The sequence below is a fragment of the Mesoplodon bidens genome, assembly GCF_964165515.1.
Source record: "Mesoplodon bidens genome assembly, chromosome: 1".
Classification (NCBI taxonomy): domain Eukaryota; kingdom Metazoa; phylum Chordata; class Mammalia; order Artiodactyla; family Ziphiidae; genus Mesoplodon; species Mesoplodon bidens.
Genome location: NC_138176.1, coordinates 198686932 through 198707385, shown reverse-complemented (window position 1 = coordinate 198707385; position 20454 = coordinate 198686932). Strand labels below are relative to the sequence as shown.

At 37.8% G+C, this 20454-nt stretch overlaps 1 protein-coding gene across 4 annotated transcripts in view; it reads right to left on the bottom strand.

Moving 5' to 3' along the window:
- RXFP1 (relaxin family peptide receptor 1) overlaps nucleotides 1-20454 on the bottom strand; it is a gene marked incomplete at both ends in the record, with an annotated part of 108676 nt that overhangs the window by 44368 nt on the left and 43854 nt on the right. For 2 of the 4 annotated variants that reach the window (XM_081241882.1, XM_081241884.1), the window contains 3 exons: nucleotides 1967-2038; nucleotides 2728-2833; nucleotides 6630-6728. In XM_081241882.1, the coding sequence (XP_081098008.1) occupies nucleotides 1967-2038; nucleotides 2728-2833; nucleotides 6630-6728 (277 nt within the window). Of the gene's footprint in view, nucleotides 1-1966; nucleotides 2039-2727; nucleotides 2915-6629; nucleotides 6729-20454 lie in introns of all 4 variants that reach the window. The other 2 variants (XM_081241881.1, XM_081241883.1) reach the window with 2 other exon arrangements.

Below are 20454 nucleotides of genomic sequence, written 5' to 3'. Positions count from 1 at the left end.
GATTTTAGGAGTGATAAGGAATAAACCAGTATGAGCTAGCTCTTAGTTAATTAGAAATTTTGACTAAAGGAGAGTCCGTATTTCTCCAGCATGCAAGAAACCTAACTTTGATTGTAAAATGTTAAGTTTGTTATACACCTAACACTCTCACAGAACATGCTGTGGTCCAATCGTTTACTAGGCAATGCATCTTTCTCACTAATATACAGAAAAACTTTGACAAGTATTTATTCATTTATTTCTAACTACTGTAATTTTCCAGTAAGCAATAGATTATATTGCCTGGAGGTGGAGCCAAAGTACATCTCTAATCACCAATTAGAACTTTTTTGGTAATTAGGCTATTTTGATCTATTACTTGGAACAAATTAGTTGTTCAAGAATTAATTCAATGTTCACTGTGTAAAATTGCTAAACTATTGAATCCTGATGTTTAGAGTTGAAGCCCCGACTCCTTTTAAACCATGTGGACATAAGGTGGTGCTACAGACCAGAAAAATTCTTCCTACTCCAGAAATCAGAAAATAAAGTAAGGAAGTATCCTCTTGAAGTTTGTGTATCAGGTTTAATTTTGAAAAGTTCTTCTCGATTGATAAATGTCTAGAATACAGTTCTGAAAAGTCATTTTTATTAGAATTTAATTTTCTGATGTGAAATATTTTTCTGCAGGTAATCTGAGCTTTGAGAACATTTCATCAAACAAAGTGGATAAATTTTTCTTCTGATTCTGCTCTATCATTATTATCTTAAAGAAAAAGTACAGATAGATGATATCTGTATACCAGGGGTCTCTAGTGTAAAAACAAATCCCAAACCAGTGTAGGTGTGAAAATGAAACTGGGAATTCTGAGGCGTTTTCTAGATAGTGTGATTCAGGCACAGAATATTTAAACCCAACAGTTTAAGCCTATGACAATACGATTTAGCCACAAAGTTGACCTAAATAACAGTTAACCATCCCCTGGGCCATTATGGATTCTGTGAGTACATAGGTAATCTTAGACTGAAGAGAAGCTAGCATTTCAGATAAAACTAAACCAATGAGGCAGATGTGAAAATGGAATTAAGTCCCTAAAAAACATGCTTGGAGGGGCTTCCCTGGTGGCGCAGTGGTTGAGAGTCCGCCTGCTGATGCAGGGGACACGGGTTCGTGCTCCGGTCTGGGAAGATCCCACATGCCGCGGAGCGGCTGGGCCCGTGAGCCATGGCCACTGAGCCTGCGCGTCCGGAGCCTGTGCTCTGCAACGGGAGAGGCCACGGCAGTGAGAAGCCCGCGTACCGCAAAAAAACAAACAAACAAACAAACAAACAAAAAACATGCTTGGAAGTTTCAAACCACAAGGACTTTCTATCTTAGGTAGAGATTGAATTTGCAAACATATGGAAGAAAATTCTTCTCTACCTAATCTTTTTTATTTTTTAATATTTATTTATTTATTTGGCTGTGCCAGGTCTTAGTTGCAGCACAGGGGATCTTCGTTGCCACGTGCAGGATCTGTAGTTGTAGCATGTGGGATCTAATTCCCTGACCAGGGATCGAACCTGAGTCCCCTGCATTGGGAGCGTGGAGCCTTACCCACTGGACCAGCAGGGAAGTCCCTTCTCTATCTAATCTTGAGGGCAGCTCTGGTAAGGAGTCATTACATCTTTCTGTAAGATGGGCATTGAAATGCAGAGCGTAAAACCTCTTGAGTATCTTCACTTAGGGGGAGTGTGGTTGGAGGGTTCATAGCACACGTACTCTGGTTTCTTTGGGGATAGGTATCTGAGATTTTTCTAGGATAGCTTCTAGAATTACTCAGGAAAAAAAATGTTACATGGTAGTCTCCAGCTAATGGCTAAATAATTCCCCAAAGAGGGATTAGACTTAAGCAGTGGTGCAGTGTTTGTCTCTGCAGAAGTGGGAAGAAACAGATATGCCAAAAATGTTAGTCAATTCAATACTAAGAATTAAAATTTTCCTTACAGCTTCTGAAGATCATGGTACTTCTTAAAGCCATCAGGAGGAAGTTTCCTTATTAAGTTCCACTTGAGTGACCTGAAATAAATGTAAATTTTGGTTCTTACTTAAAGGTTTTTTCTTTACTTTTAAAAACAATATGAATAATTATAAACTTTATTTACTTTAACACTAGCTTTCAGGAAACATTTTGCTTCATGATGTCACTCTTGTATTCATAATATCATTTAAAAATTTTTAAAGAGATTTTATTTGAGAGGTATTTTTATTTATTTATTTATTTTTTGCAGTACGCGGGCCTCTCACTGTTGTGGCCTCTCCCATTGTGGAGCACAGGCTCTGGACGTGCAGGCTCAGCGGCCATGGCTCACGGGCCCAGCCGCTCTGCAGCATGTGGGATCTTCCCGGACCTGGGCGCGAACCCGTGTCCCCTGCATCGGCAGGTGGACTCTCCACCACTGTGCCACCAGGGAAGCCCAGCACATACACTTGATTGCATCTTTTGTTTAGATAAAATGTGGCGATACTAAATACTTCATAAGATTGTTATGAGGGGCTAAATAAGTGAACATATAGAATAATTTAGAGTCAGATCTATCATGTAATAAATGCAAATAAATATCAGCAATCATTATAATTGACCAAGGAACAATGATATCATCTTAAGTGACAAGGCATTATTAATAATGACAATTACACCTGAATTATGATACAATTTTACAGGGGCTGTTCTGGCTGTCAGGATGAAGCCATTCTTTTCTACTTACATTAAAGTCACATTTGAAGAAACTGATGGAACAGCTCGTAAATTGGTCTCATCACAATCAAGCTCTAAACCTCGGCAAAGACATTGCACGGGCACAGAACCGACCACTGAATAAAGAGGAAGCAGTAAGGAATGGGGATGATGAGGGACCAGGAACAGGAGGGTAATGAAAAGAAAGAAACAAAAAGCTATAAGAAAATCATATACAAAAATGTGTCATGTCTTACGTAAGCAATTTATGCAAAGCTTTAAATTAAGGTTCCAAAGTTTTGCTTTTAACATTAAAATGATGTTAGAACTTGAAGATAAGGAAACATATACATTTACCAGCCCATGCATTAAAAAAAAAAAAAAAGTAGCAGCCTGCCCCTCTCCATTTGTTGAAAAATGAATGACGTCATCTGCTCTTTCTTACCCTTGGAGAGTAGCTACGTCCCAGGGTGACAGGACAGGGTGTGATGGGTGTTAATGTCCATATTAAAGCTGCTGTTTAAGAATAAAGTATTAATAGTTTTAACGGAAGACGAAGCCCTTTTTAACTAGCAAGAAAGAGAACTCAACTCTGAACTATAGTGCCGGTAGATTTTTTTTTTTTTTTAATTCAGGAGTTCTTCAAAAGACTTCTTTTGGCTTATGTAGGGATGTAAGGATGCCTACAGCTTCACTTGAGGAAGTGAATATTTCTCATGCATAGCCATTCTGTTCTCACTGATGAGAGTTGGAAAGAGAGAGGAAATGGAATGTATGCCTTTGACTACCTTGTAGGGCTATAGCAGTAGTCCTAAAGATGTGACCTGATATTTCTAAAGTCTGTTAGAGACTTGCAGTGGTGTGTTCATATAGCTAAGCAACAAAATGGGATTATTATTCAGGGTAATAGACATTATCTGACTGCTGACCTGATGGGGAATGGACGATTCCTGGGAGCAATGAAGGGTGATCTTTTCAACGTTTACTTTGAAACTCTGCACTTGGAGTAGAGGTTACAGCCTCGAACATCTACAGGGGCAGGCAAAGCGGGTAGAGACTGCACCCAGGAGTCCCAGTGGGACAGCTTCTCCAAACTGTTGTCCTATATTTCGACAGGAACATCTGTGGCCAAGTCAACCAACTTCCTCAAAGAAGCCAGAAAGACAATGTTTTGTACTATATAATTACCTACTTAAAAATAATAATGCCTAACTTAAAACATTTTAAATCATCATAGGACAAACAAAACTTCTTGTGAGAACTGTCTGTTTGCAGACTTTTAATCTATAACCTTTACAGTAAAGCTTCTGAAGAGTAGAATGTCATCGTCATGGTAAAGAAGGCACGCTGAGGCAAAGCTGGGGGATGACAGTGATGCACACGGTTGGCTCCAGCCTTGGAAATAGTCAGGTGTCTCTTTGCTCAGCTATGAGGCCACAGGTGTTTTCCCTCTCCTCCCAAATAACTCTGCAGACTCCCTACAGGATCCTGAGAGCTCACGATCGATCATAATTTAGGTTTTGTGTGTTCTGTAAACAGAGTCTGTGCCAAGAACTTTGAAACAGGTTTATGGTTGTAAGTGACCATTCTGGCGATGGAGCTCTGAAAACTGATTCTCTCTCTCTATCCTCTGCTAATGTGAATGTTGTGGGGAAGGGATGCACAGGGTTAGGATGGAACACGAGGGTCCTGAGAGGGACAGTATGAGAGGTAAAAATGGAGGGCGGTGAAGTTGGCATTAACCCAGTGTGTCCTTTCTATTATGCAGACTGAATTCAGGTAATCCATATATGCTGATTACAAGGTTACCTGTGATAGGGAAAAATGACACCTAAATATCCAACCAGGAAAGAAGGATGAAACAAATTGTAACTTATGTTTATAATATGGAAATCTGATTATGCTAAAATGCTACCTGAAAATATGATAAAAATGGATTGCATAGAAAATTTCAACTATGTTAAAATAAAAAAAGATGAGTAATGCACCAGCAAGTTAATGCTGGTAGCTTCTGAGTGGTGAAATTATGGCTGAGTAAACAATTCTTTCCAAATCTCCATACTTTCCAAATTCTTGAAATTTTAACTTTATTAATATATTGGTTAGTGATGGATATGTTTTCCATGATTTTGTTCTTGAGAGGTGACTTTGTAAATGTGAATTCCTCACATTCTTTCATCCAGCCCAAAAGTATTATAAGCCATTTTCAGTTAAATTTCCAATAAATCCTTATTATAATCTGATTTAAATAAAGCAGTACAAAAAATAATAAATCAGTACAATAGGAACCTTAATTTAAGTTTCACCCCTTAATTTTACATTACACCTCCCATTTCATTTTTACACTGCTTTTAAGCTTGAAAAAAGACATTGAATTATTAATTACATCCCTCCCCTATCTTTCTTGAAAACTTTATTTAAAATTATATATTTGTTCATTACTAAGAATTGATAAAACATCGCCTTTGTATTTTTTGAAACTTTTTTTTTCGTGTAGCTGCATTCCTCTTATGTAAGTATACTTAGGACACATTTCTCCCAGAGTTCATCATCGGGCAAAAATTTATTTCTCTTGCTAACTTGATCTGTTTTCCCCCTTTGTTTATTTTTGCTTTACAGACCAGACTATGAAAAAGTTATGTAGCCCATTATTTTCCCTCTTTGACCTAATGTCTACAGAATTAAGAACTACGCAGTAACTTTTCTTAGTGAGGATTTCCTTATCTAATTTTTCTTCTCCATTCCTTTTCCCACTCACCATGGAATTTTTGTCTCTTATGTCATGTTAATGGGTTAAGTCTGTTCGTAGCCATATTTTTATTGTAAATTGCCTAACATCCTTTTGGGAATAATGTGAAATATAAAAAGATTAAATTAAAATTTAAGAAATGAAAAGAAAAAGATGTACAATAAAACAAGAAAATAAAAACTACATTTTGAGGTCATATGGCTTAATCCATTAGTTTTTTGCCTTGTATTAGTAGTTAAATTATACCTGTTAACTTTTTCCTTTCCCAAAAGCTTTTAGCTCTTTAATGATAAAGCAATCTGATCTCCATATTTGACAAGAAGACAACATGAGGTTAAGACAGAGTGCTGAGTGACCTGTGAGATTTACAGGAGGGATGTATACCCCCTTAAAGTGGGGATTGCTAGCAGTTTTTTTTAGTCTCTTTTGAGTAAGGAAGTCAAAAAATATTTAAAAAAATTTAAAAAGCTGTACTTTACAATTTGTGGTAGAACATAAAGGGAAAAATACAGTGAAGTATACTTTTCCCCAACCCCTGCTTTTTAACCAAGGTTTGAAAAGCTAGGATTAAAATTACAACTTTAAGACACACATTTACATTTGAATAATTTATTAGAATAGACATTTATTTAAAAGGAATTATGTATATAGATCTTTCTGATCTTAAAAATTATAGTTTATCCTCAATGTTATACCCTCCTACAGACCCTTTCCAGGTTTTTTTTAAGTTTTTGGTATGTGACTAAAAGTAGCCAATTATAATTAATAAGGCTTTTTTGGTAGATGTAAGGTATGGCTTAGACTCCAGAAGCTTTCTCACTTACAAACGTTAAAATCCAAACAGCTTCTCTGCTCTTCTATTTTCAGTTTCCTTTATATCAGAGTTGCTCTTATATCAGAGTTTATAGTGATTGTGAAAAGGGGGCATGAAAAATAGCAACCCTGATGGACTGACATTAATTTTGTTCACAGCAATACCTGGTATGATTTATTACTGTTGCACTTATGATCCTTGAGTGATCTTAAAATAAAATCCTCAAATTAAGGCTGAGTGTCTACTAGAACATTATAATTTTGCAAATAGAAAACTATAAATTTTTAAAAATGTTGGATCCAACTTTTAAGAACATGGTGTCTTACTATGAACCTATAGACAAGGACTGTCAGTCCCTCTGATTACTTACAGCATTCAGATGTTTCTGCCACAAAAGGATACCAGGAAGTCATTTTGTAATAATTGGCAAAGTATTTGTCAAGTTGCATAGACCATCCATTGTTGTCACCTAAAATAAAGATCACAGAGCAGAAAAGTTCAAGAACAGAAATATTCTGTTGTGCTGGGGAAAACAGGTCCTCTCTTTAAAATAATTTAATGACCTATATGAGAATAGAATCTTAAAAAAAGTGGATACAGGTATATGTATAACTGATTCACTTTGCTGTACAGCAGAAACTAACACAGCATTGTAAATCAACTCTACTCTGATAAAAATTAATTACAAAAATAATGAGTGATTGACAAACAGAGGAACGTCATCTGGGAGCTTGTCAGCAATGAGAATTTCTGGGCCCTTCACCTAGAGATCCTGATTTCATAGGCCTGAGATGGGTCCTGTAATCTCCATTTTTACCAGGCATTAGAGGTGATTCTTCAGCACATAGTGTTTGTTTGAACCACACTTCAACAAACAGAACTTAAAAAAATTTTTTTTTAATTTTATATTGGAGTTTAGTAGATTAAGTGTTGTGTTAATTTCAGGTGTACAGCAAAGTGATTCAGTTATACATATCCATATATCTATTCTTTTTCAAATTCTAATTTGAAATTTAGTACTTTTGGTTATTACAGAGTATTGAGCAGAGTTCCTCGTGCTCTACAGTTGGTCCTTGTTGGTTATCTATTTTAAATATAGCAGTAACAAACAGTACTTTAGATGTATTGAAACACAGCACACTGCTCTTAGCATCTTTATTATAAATCCCTCAATCTTCTTCAATCCTGTAAACTGACGTTGGAGATGGATGCATTAACATGGGAGATAGATGGCCATGATTGTTAAATAGAAAAAGAAAAAACATGACCAGCACAATCTCATTCTTTTTTTTTTTTTTTAATGCACTGTGGTATCACGGATCATGTTGAGTGATTATCCTCTGAGTGCTTACATATTTTCTCTTCTATATTTTCTGATTTTGATATTAGACTTATCATTTTTTAAATAAAGTGAAACAAAAAATAGTAAAACTCTTCATTTGGGGGGAAAATTTTTTTTTCTCCACAAGATTCCTCATGACCTTGCAGTTATTTTTGAACGAGACATGAGGCCAGTCAGGAGGTAGAATGGATGTGAATGGGGGTGCAGGAGCAGCTTCTCTCTATCATCTGCAGATGGTACCAGCCTTCATCCCACTGCAGGTTGGGGGTGGGTTTGAATGAGGTCCTTTCCAGAGGTTCTAACATTTTTTCAGGATGCTGTTGGGACTCATAAACATATAAACAGGTGATAGAAATGATAAAAGTTTATCCTATTTCTTTAAGTTACTATTAAATCTGGCATCTGTTTTATAAGTTATTTCTGCCATGTATGTATAATTCAAACCTGAGATCGAGTCTAGAGAGTACAATTTTGTTTAGTTGTGTGCATTTGGTGAAATTGACAACCATATCCATGGTTTTAACACTTATCAGAGGATTTCCAAATTATATTTCCAACTTGCACTTTATCTTGTGTAACATGGGATCATTTCACTACAGGCACCTCAAACACAACATTCTCCGAAAGGAACACATTGTCTGTCTCCAGGTAAACTTGCTATTCCTCCTAAATTCTCTGGATTGGTGAATGGTCCCTACAATCTATCAAACTGCTCAAAACAGAAAAGTTAAGTTTTTTGGAATATGCTCATATCTGATTAAATATAATTTGTACAATTTTCCTCCATCTCCATGTTATTTTCTTATTTTTTCACGGCTCATTAACTCTTCCATGAAGATTACATTTGGGGAAGGAAAGATATTCTAACATAAGTGCTATGTGTGCTTGTAAGAGTATGCTTCCTATTAAAGTCCCACTAAAAACAAACTGGAAAGAAGATAGACTATTTAAACATTGTATTTATAGCAGTTTCCATCCTTTAGTATTACTTATTAGTTTTAAAACTTCTTTATTACAGAAGATTTCAAAATAAACACCAGTAGCAAAGTAGTATAATGATATCTCAAATATATTATTATATCTCAATGATATTATTATGATGTCTCAATGATATCATTATGATATCTCAGAGATGACTGATGGGCCTCAAGTTTACCAACTGCAGATGTCAGCCTGAGACTCCAGCTGAGTGCCAGTAACTGGGTGGACAAGAGAAGCACCCCAGAAACAGCAAATCTCAGCTTCTGAACACCCAGGAACCAGGTCAAGGTGCCTCTCTGATTGTAAAGAAGGTGGCACCTTAGGCAGAGTAAGAGGAGGAAGGGAAGGAAATCTGAAAGAATGGGCTTGTTCAGGCAAATAGAGACGGTAGCTTGTTGCGACTGTGGGATTTAGTGCATGTTTTCTTCCTCTGCATTCTATCTTCGGTTTAGAATGCTTTCTTGTTCTTCAGAAGCTGGTAACTTAGATCTATGTTGTCCAGACCCCAAGCAGCTCAGGTTCTTGTTATAGAAAAGCTTCTACCAAAGGGACTCACTCCTGCGAGACTGGAAGTTTGTGGACACCAGTCTTGTGGGTACCTAGTGGAGGTGGGGCAGTTATCGTGGCCAGTCTCAGGTTCCAGCTTCCTGGATGAGGAGCTGATGAGCAGTAGTAATGGGGCAGATGCTTGCAACTATGGTGGTGTTTCCCTCACCCCTGACTCTTGCTTCTATTGTCTTTATAATGATTCTATAAACACATTCTTCTCTGTATGAAATCTCTTATTTCTTAAGCAAAAAAAAAAAAAAAAAAAAAAAATCTAGAGTGGTTTCTCTTTCTTCCTTCCAGAAGGGATTGCAGATAACAGAATCTCAAGGATGGTAAGGTTGGGCTGTTTATCTGACCTGGATGGTTTTGAAGATAACGGTAGTCCTGTCACCATTACAAAATGGTACTTTCATAGTCTGTGGCACACAGCAACCCAAAAAAGTTGTTTCAATGATCACTCTTGGCTTCCTGTGATTATGAGCCTCCTCGAAGGATAGACTCTGGCAAAGTGGATGCTATGGTAACTCATCAGAATGAAAATGGGAAATGTCAAGGGCTGTGGAATGAGATGACTATGGAGATGGCCCTGGAGAGATTAAGGAAAGAAAATGACAAGCTCAGGGTATGATGTCATCAGTTCAAGAAAATTCAGAGAACCAGGGAGCGGCCATGACTACCCTAAGATAACCTTTTATCTCTTGGGACCTCAGAACTCAGATAGAATCTGATCCAGTGGGTTGCTAAGGTTATAACATAAGCTAAATTCACATTTTGTCCTGCCTTTTAAGTGCACATTAGGACACTGATTTGGAAAGAGAGGGACCCTGCGAATTGTAATGGGACTTTTGAATGTGTTCAGTTGAATTTGCAAACCCTAAATCCTCATCCCACTGAGCCTTCCTGCCCAGCATAAATGGGTCCCTTCTCCTGTCTGACCAGGTTACTTTTTTGTTGGAGGCCTGCTAGTTACTTTACTTGATGAAAATAACTTGTCAACTCCCCTAGTAACTCTATTTCGTCATTATTGTGAACTCTACTTACAGATGGAAAAACGGATTCTGAGAACTTTAAGTGATTTGACTAAGAAACAGAATTATTAAAAATAACCAAAGAATTAAAATAATACCATTATTTTAATGTTTTCTTTTCTAGGTCCAAAGATGATTGAATCAGTTTATACTCCTCTTATAGAAATTCCAACTTTTATACGACATTGTCTTTAAATATTTAGCTGTTACTATCTGTTACCTATTTATTGTTCTATTGCCTGTTTCATTTCCATTCTTGAGGCGCTTACATCAGCATTGTGTGAATTATACAAAAAATTATTTAACAACCAGAAGTAGTTATTAACTGGAATTTAAGCCCATCATTATTATTATCCATGGATCAATGGAACTATTGTGAATCATTTGTAAAAAAAAAATTAAAAATAATTTTCATACTAATGTTATGAATTTTTATACATTTATAAACGTTACAGATGAAACACGTGGTAAGACAAGTCTTTTGGCTCTGGGTATGTTGAGGCACTGATTACTTTTACAGACGAGTTTTTGTGTATCTACAGAGCGAGGGTGGAAATGTCTGAAGGACTCAACCCCGCAGGCTGCCAGGGCCTGGTTGGGGGAGGGGGAGAGGGCGCCCATGCTCACATTCGTGTCCTGACCCATCCTCCTGGACCTCAGAACACAGCGATGGGACTCAGGTGAGGTGCTGCATTGCAGGGCTGGGCCTGTATCCGCAGGTGGTGTCTCACTGCTGCTGTGACATTCATGAGACAGAGTGGTTGGGTGACCGCCAGAAGACGTTGCTTTTCCTTCTCTCTTGTTCTTCAGCAGGCCCTGTATTTCACTGAGCTTTTCAACTGAACTGTTGCAATTTGCTGCATTCTTACCAGTAATAGGTGGTGCGATGCTTAACATCTGTTCTAAAGGGGTTCATTATATCTGGTGTAGTTGCAACACTTTAGTCCAACAAATCCAAGTGATGTAGTTATTTATGCTACTTCTCTTCTCTGTCTCTTTCTTAATCTTATTCTTTTCTCTCCTTTTCTACCTCATTGTACCTCAACACACACACACACACACACACACACAGAGTTGAAAAGAGAGGGAAAAGAGAAAGAGAGGTGATGGGGAATTTGAGAATGCAGAAGGAAACAGGACAAGACGGCTTATAGTTCTCCAAGTGAGAGCATATATTTTGCGGGGAGATCTCTTTTTAAATAGCAGCATCTTCAAACAAACAAGCTTCTTTGCAATTAGCATTTACTTTCTTTCCTGCCTTCCCAAGGCATTTTCTTCTTCCCACCCATTACTTCCTCTCACCAGAAAGCAGGAACACAGAACGTAAAAGATGTAGCCAAAATTGCAAAGTTGGAACGTTAGCATTTTTAAGGAAACAGCTTTTGGATTATGTGTTTCTATATTTTAAATCCCATATCCTTCACATTTCAAGGATGTTTGGGACAGTGAGAAGAATAGTTTTTCATACTTTACTTGTGATCCCACTGAAATTTGACTCTCTGATTTTTTTTGAGGTACCACAGGGTAGAGAGCACAGTACAAGAGGATATTGTGTTAGGGGATATGGTTGCTAGTATGTGTTGGTAGTGCTGCATGAACAGCATTAAGTATATATATTTACTACAAATAGTTTTTTTTAAAACTAAAAACATGTAATGATGTTCTGAATAAGAATGAATGACATAGACCAAGAAAAACTGGTCTTGCACACTGCGTGAATAAGTATGTGCTAATTCAATGAATGAATGAACGAATGGGTCTCTGTCCTCAAAGACACTTCAGAGAAAACCCAGTCTCCCTGATATAATAAAATTTGGGAACTGGGGCACTTAACAAAAACACAGATTTCCAGGCTCCTCTACTGGAGACTCTGATTTATTTGGCCAGTATGGGGTCTGGGGGTCTATATATTCCATCAATGCCCTGGGGGAGTCTGACAACAAGTTTTGGAAGAACTGCATTATGGGATTTTCTCCGACTAGAGCACTTCTTATGTTGCAGTGGAGGACGGCTAGATTTAGCAAAAGAAGAATCCTGTCAATGAGAAGGATCAGATTTCTTTTCCTTAGTAAAGTTGCTGAAGATGAATGCAAGTGGTCCGTAATTTAAGGGCACTTTGCTCATATATCTTGTTACACTTATTATAATCTGCTTCATACTGTGCCTATTTACATATGTATTTTATCTCCTTATGAGAGTATAATAGGAATTAATCTTCTTAGCTTATGTATTTTTATTGCCTCAGTGACTTCTAAGGTCCTTTTAATATAGTTAAAACATGACTTTTACTAGCTCTCATAAAGTATATAAAATAGTAAATCATTATTTCATTTGCACCTAGTATTTGTTATAATTTAGTTTTATGGAAAAGTGGGTTAGACACACCAATCTGAATTCTGGAGAATGCATCTCTCTCCTCCATGCTCTCACATTCCCCGGCACTGGCGCGGGGGGTGGATGTGTGGCGTGTCAAGGGTTGAGGTCTGGATGCGAATGGGAAAGGTCCAAGTTTCTTGAAGGCACTGCATAGTTGTGACGGTGCTATATTAGGCTTTCTTCAAATTGCTTCCCAGGATTCTTCTTGAGACGAGAGTTCTGTGGTTAAATATGCTTGGGAAATGCTGAATCCTGTATCCTCACTTGGAATTAATAATGCAGGCTAGTACGATGAAAGGAGAAATCAGCCTTAAAGAAATAGCTTTAATTTTGTTTAACTCTTTTATATGCCATCTTTTAATACATGTTGGGAACTGTTTGCTTCTGCATTTGCACAAGAAGACTCACAGACTTAGAGAACGAACTTACGGTTACCAGGGGGGACGGGTGGAGGGGAGGGAATTTGGGATTGACATGTATACACTACTATATTTAAAATGGGTAACCAACAAGGACCTACTGTACAGCACAGGGAACTCTACTCAATGTAATGCGGCAGCCTGGATGGGAGGGGAGTTTGGGGGAGAATGGATACATGTATATGTATGGCTGAGTTGCTTTGTTGTGAAACTATCACAATATTGTTAATTGGCTATATTCCTATATAAAATAAAAAGTTAAAAAAAAGTCTAGATGAGTGATTTTCAAAGTGCAGATCTGGGACGAGTAGCATCAGCAACACTTGGGAACTTCACAGAAAAGCAAATTCTTGGGCTCCACTCCAGGAGCTTTCAATTAGAAACTCTGTAGATGGGGTCCAGCATTTTGCATTTTAACAAGCCCTCCGGCTGATCTGATGCCTGCTAACGTTTGAATTAATCACTTTCAAGGGGTTCTGAATTTGGTAATAAAATTGTCTGCATTGGGAAGTGAATCATTTCAAAACTTTAACAGGTGTGCTACTCACCCACTGTGTTAAAATGCAGATTTCTGGGCCCCATTCTTACCTACTAGATCAATGTTCCTGGGGGTGGAGCTCAGGACTCTGCACCTCTCACCAGCTGGCTGTGCCAGAGCACGGTTCCCAAACAGTCCTGTAGGTTTGCAGGGGCCATTCCTGGGTTCCTTTCATGTTTGGATTTTGAGTATTGAAAGTCGAGGGACTCATGCCTCTGTCAGAGAGGAAGCCAGGACAAAGAAGGGTGCCATGATGCTGTGTGTTAAATGCTCTACACTTTCATGAAACTGAAGGCATAAATCCTATTGGCTACAATGTGGTTAATTTATAAAGTGTGGATTTATGCCAAGCAGAGCATCCCTGATTGTCAGATATTTCAATTCTCAGCACCCATTCTTGGGACATAGTGGAGCATCTTTTTCTCAGTAATTAATGATCCCCAGAGTAGAGGTGCCCTGGGCCATTAAAATAGACCTTGAGGTGTCGCGTGGTCAGACAGACCAATTCATCAGACCAGTAGTGTGAGATCTCCTTGAATCTGAATGACAATAGCTGTTTGCTGATGGAATACATATGCCTCTTTCTGGGTACTTTTATTTTTTATTTTATTTTTAAAATTAATTTTTATTGGATGATAGTTGATTTACAATGTTGTGTTTCTGCTGTGCAGCAAAGTGATTCAGTTATACATATACATATATCCACTCTTTTTTAGATTTTTTTGCCATATAGGTCATTACAGAGTATTGAGTAGAGTTCCCTGTGCTATACAGTAGGTTCTGGTTGATTATCTATTTTATATATAGTAGTGTGTATGTGTCAATCCCAATCTCCCAACTTATCCCTCCTCTCCTTTCCCACTTGGTAACCATAAATTTGTTTTCTACATCTGTGACTCTATTTCTGAGTACCTTTAGAGGCAACTCTGAAGAAATTAAGGCTGTGACATTATCCTGGGGATTTTTTAAAAGAAATCGAAGCCACTACAGAAACTGCCTTTTTTTTTTTTTTGCGGTACGCGGGCCTCTCACTGTCGTGGTCTCTCCCATTGCGGAGCACAGGCTCCGGACGCACAGGCTCAGCGGCCATGGCTCATAGGCCCAGCCGCTCCGCGGCACGTGGGATCCCCCCAGACCGGGGCACGAACCCGCGTCCCCTGCATCGGCAGGCGGACTCTCAACCACTGCGCCACCAGGGAAGCCCAGAAATTGCCTTTTGTGTCCTATCTCGTAGGAAGCGTTCTGAGCTGAAAGTGTTTGTGGAGTTATCTCAAACATCATTGAAACATTGTTGGATAAACATAGATAAACATATTTGAAGTTAAAATGAGGTTTGTATTTATAGAAAAGCCAGGGGTTCAGCTACATGCATTTTTCCAACTCTATTTTGAGAATAATAAATAGAAAACCAGTCATTTTTGAACGTACAATGCATAGTTGTGTATCGATACACATATTTATGACTTGTGTCACTTTTCCTCCTGTCTTTTTAACCTTAAAAAAGACACACTACCAACTTTAATGGAATATTCTAAAATGAGAACAGGGAAGTTCTACATCAAACTGCCTGGCATTGCTATCATCCTGACAGCTGTGTAAAAGGAAATGAAGGGATATTTAGCGTTCCAGAATTTTAAATGCAGGCCCAATTAAAAATTAAAAGGATCTTTGAATACACTTCAAACATTCTTATAATCCTATTAAAAAGGTATGTATCATCACCATCATACCCATAAATAAATACTGTTTGTCTAATTCTCATAGATTAGTGACAGGCAAATAATCGGGGTTATTAATAAAGTTTTCTTTCCCTTGAATTCCTTGCACTCTGCCCTTTTCCTATAGCAAGAGGCTAGAATTTTCCACTTTCATTGCCTTGGAAAAGGGATGACACAGATGTCTGCAGATAAAAAAAGAATTAAATTCTTAGTATTTGATTGTCAAAGGCCCAGGTTTGAGCACTGACAATAGATGTGGAAAAACAAATAAAGAAGAGCTGGGCTTTGCTGTTTCCAGACCAGACAAGAGACTTGGACCAGAAAGGGAGAGGGGAAAGGTCTGCCTGGGCTGAACCAGGGGGAAATCAGAAACTCCTCACCTTCATTATATTTGCAAAGACACTATTTACACATAAGGTCACATTCTGAGGTTCTGGGTGGACATACATTTTTAGCAGATTCTAACTTACTGCATCACCCAAAATGTATTAGAGGAAGCTTCCGTTTTCCCTGTGGATCAAAGGAATACAAATATGGAAACAGAGGGACCAATGTCTTCATCCTTTTCCTGTAAACAAGGCTGTTAAACTGCAGAGCAGGGTGATGTTCAGAGGCTGCCGAGGTCAGCATCTGAACTTGGGTTTCCAATGTGGAGTGATTCAACCTGCCTCCAACTGGGATGAGGATGGGTCAGCATGACTGTGATGGGGAGCCTTTTTCTGCACAGTCATTTGTTTATAATACAGAAGGAGTGCTAGCAAATTCTAATCTGGAAACTCAGAGTTCCTTTGAAATAAAAGTCTGGATGTAATCAATAAATTTCATAGCGTTTGAGAATTTGATGGTATTTTATTTTATTTTTTAAATACATATACATATATCACCATATCTCCTCCCTCTTGCATCTCCCTCCCACCCTACCTACCCCACCCCTCTAGGTGGTCACAAAGCACCGAGCTGATTTCCCTGTGCTATGCGGCTGCTTCCCACTAGCTATCTATTTTACATTTGGGAGTGTATATATGTCAATGTCACTATCTCACTTCGTCCCAGCTTACCCTTCCCCCTCCCTGTGTCCTCAAGTCCATTCTCTACGTCTGTGTCTTTATTCCTGTCTTGTCCCTAGGTTCTTCAGAACCTTTTTTTTTTTTTTTTTACACTCCATATATATGTGTCAGCACACGGTATTTGTTTTTCACTTTCTGACTTACTTCACTCTGTATGACAGTCTCTAGATCCATCCACCTCACTACAAAATAACTCAATTTCATTTCTTTTTAAGGCTGAATAATATTCCATTGTATATATTGCCACATCTTCTTTATCCATTCATCTGTCAATGGACACCTAGGTTGCTTCCATGTCCTGGCTATTGTAAATAGAGCTGCAATGAACACTGTGGACATGACTCATTTTGAATTATGGTTTTCTCAGGATATATGCTCAGTAGTGGGATTCCTATGGTAGTTCTATTTTTAGTTTTTTAAGGAACCTCACCATGTTCTCCATGGTGGCTGTATCAATTCACATTCTGACCAGCAGTGCAAGAGGGTTCCCTTTTCTCCACACCCTCTCCAGCATTTATTGTTTCTAGATTGTTTGATGATGGCCATTCTAACTGATGTGAGGTGATACCTCATTGTAATTTTGATTTGCATTTCTCTAACGATTAGTGATGTTGAATATCCTTTTGTGTGTTTGTTGGCAATCTGTATGTCTTTTTTGGAGAAATGTCTATTTAGGTCTTCTGCCCATTTTTGGATTGGGTTGTTTGTTTTTTGGATATTGAGCTGCATGACCTACTTGTAAATTTTGGAGATTAATCCTTTGTCCATTGATGTGTGGGCAAATATTTTCTCCCATTCTGAGGGTTGTCTTTTCGTCTTGTTTATGGTTTCCTTTTCTGTGCAAAAGCTTTTAAGTTTCCTTAGGTCCCATTTGTTTATTTTTGTTTTTATTTCCATTTCTCTAGGAGGTGGGTCAAAAAGGATCTTGCTGTGATTTATGTCATAGAGTGTTCTTCCTATGTTTTCCTTTAAGAGTTTTATAGTGTCTGGCCTTAAATTTAGGTCTCTAGCCCATTTTGAGTTTATTTTTGTGTACAGTGTTAGGGAGCATTCTAATATCATTATTTTACATGTGGCTGTCCAGGTTTCCCAGCACCACTTATTGAAGAGCCTGTCTTTCCTCCATTGAATACTCTTGCCTCCTTTATCAAAGATAAGGTGACCATATGTGCGTGGGTTTATCTCTGGGCTTTCTATCATGTTCCATTGATCTATATTTCTGTTTTCGTGCCAGTACCATATTGTCTTGATTACTGTAGCTTTGTAGTATAGTCTGAAGTCAGGGAGTCTGATTCCTCCAGCTGCGTTTTTCATTCTCAAGATTGCTTTGGCTATTTGGGATCTTTTGTGCTTCCATACAAATTGTGAAATTTTTTGCTCTAGTTCTGTGAAAAGTGCCAGTGGTAGTTTGATAGGGATTGCATTGAATCTGTAGATTGCTTTGGGTAGTAGAGTCATTTTCACAATGTTGATTCTTCTAATCCAAGAACATGGCATATCTCTTCATCTGTTTGTATCATATTTAATTTTTTTCATCAGTGTGTTATAGTTTTCTGCATACAAGTCTTTTGTCTCCTTAGGTAGGGTTATTCCTAGGTATTTTATTCTTTTTGTTGCAATGGTAAATGGGAGTGTTTCCTTAATTTCTCTTTCAGATTTTCCATCATTAGTGTATAGGAATGCAAGAGATTTCTGTGCATTAATTTTGTATCCTGCTACTTTACCAAATTCATTGATTAGCTCTAGTAGTTTTCTGGTAGTGTCTTTAGGATTCTCTATGTATAGTATCATGTCATCTGCAAACAGTGGCAGCTTTAGTTCTTCTTTTCCAGTTTGGATTCCTTTTATTTCTTTTTCTTCTCTGATTGCTGTTGCTAAAACTTCCAAAACTATGTTGAATAATAGTGGTGAGAGTGTGCAAACTTGTCTTGCTCCTGATCTTAGTGGAAACGTTTTCAGTTTTTCACCATTGAGAATGATGTTGGCTGTGGGTTTGTCATATATGGCCTGTGTTGAGGTAAGTTCCCTCTATGCCTACTTTTTGGAGGATTTTTATCATAAATGGATGTTGAATTTTGTCGAAAGCTTTTTCTGCAACTACTAAGATGATCATATGGTTTTTCTCCTTCAATTTGATAATATGGTTTATCACATTGATTGATTTGCATACACCAAAGAATCCTTGAATTCCTGGGATAAACCCCACTTGATCATGGTGTATGATCCTTTTCATGTGCTGCTGCATTCTGTTTGCTAGTATTTTGTTCAGGAGTTTTACATCTATGTTAATAAGTGATATTGGCTTGTAGTTTTCTTTCTTTGTGACATCTTCATCTGGTTTTGGTGTCAAGGTGATGGTGGCCTCGTAGAATGAGTTTGGGAGTGTTCCTCCCTGTGCTATATTTTGGAAGAGTTTGCGAAGGATAGGTGTTAGCTCTTCTCTAAATGTTTGACAGAATTCGCCTCTGAAGGCACCTGATCCTGGGCTTTTGTTTGTTGGAAGATTTTTTTAAAATAAGTTTATTTATTTATTTATTTATTTTTGGCTGTGTTGGGTCTTCGTTTCTGTGTACGGGCTTTCTCTAGTTGTGGCAAGCGGGGGCCACTCTTCATTGCGGTGCATGGGCCTCTCACTGTCACGGCCTCCCTTTTTGCAGAGCACAGGCTCCAGATGCGCAGGCTCAGTAGTTGTGGCTCACGGGCCCAGTTGCTCCGCGGCATGTGGGATCTTCCCATACCAGGGCTCAAACCTGTATCCCCTGCATTGTCAGGCAGATTCTCAACCACTGCGCCACCAGGGAAGCCCTGTTGGAAGATTTTTAATCACAGACTCAATTTCAGTGCTTGTGATTGGTCTGTTCATATTTTCTATTTCTTCCTGGTTTGATCTCGTAAGGTTGTGCATTTCTAAGAATTTATCCATTTCTTCCAGGTTGTCCATTTTATTGGCATACACTTGTTTGTAGTAATCTCTCATGATCCTTTGTATTTCTGCTGTGTCAGTTGTTACTACTCATTTTTAATTTCTAATTCTATTGATTTGAGTCTTTTTTTTTTTTTGAGAAGTCTGGCTAATGGTTTATCAATTTTGTTTATTTTCTTAAAGAATCAACTTTTAGTTTTATTGATCTCTGCTATTGTTTCCTTCATTTCTTTTTCATTTATTTGTCATCTGATCTTTATGATTTCTTTCCTTCTGCTACCTTTGGGGTTTTTTTTTCTTCTTTCTCTAATTGCTTTAGGTTTAAGGTTAGGTTGTTTATTGGAGATGTTTCTTGGTTCTTGAGGTAGGATTGTATTGCTATAAACTTCCCTCTTGAAACTGCTTTTGCTGCATCCCATAGGTTTTGGGTTGTCGTGTTTTCATTGTCATTTGTTTCTAGGTATTTTTTGATTTCCTCTTTGATTTCTTCAGTGATCTCTTGGTCATTAAGTAGTGTATTGTATAGCTTCCATGTGTTTGTATTTTTATAGATTTTTTTTTCCTGTAACTGATATCTAGTCTCATAATGCTGTGGTCAGAAAAGATACCTGATACGATTTCAATTTTCTTAAATTTACCAAGGCTTGATTTGTGACCCAAGATATGATATATCCTGCAGAATGTTCCATGAGCACTTGAGAAGAAAGTGTATTCTCTTGTTTTTATATGGAATGTCCTATAAATATCAATTAAGTCCATCTTGTTTAATGTATCATTTAAAACTTGTGTTTCCTTATTTATTTTCATTTTGGATGATCTGTCCATTGGTGAAAGTGGGGTGTTAAAGTCCCCTACTATGATTGTGTTATTTTTTATTTCCACTTTTATGGCTGTTAGCATTTGCCTTATGTATTGAGGTGCTCCTATGTTGGGTGCCTAAATATTTACATTGTTGTATCTTCTTCTTGGATGGATTGCTTGATCATTATGTAGTGTCCCTCTTTGTCTCTTGTAATAGTCTTTATTTTAATGTCAATTTTGTCTCATATGAGAATTGTTACTCCAGCTTTCTTTTGATTTCCATTTGCATGGAATATCTTTTTCCATCCCCTCACTTTCAGTCTGTATGTGTCCCAAGGTCTGAAGTGGGTCTCTTGTAGACAGCCTATGTATGGGTCTTGTTTTTGTATCCATTCAGCCAGTCTATGTCTTTTGGTTGGAGCATTTAATCCATTTACATTTAAGTTAGTTATC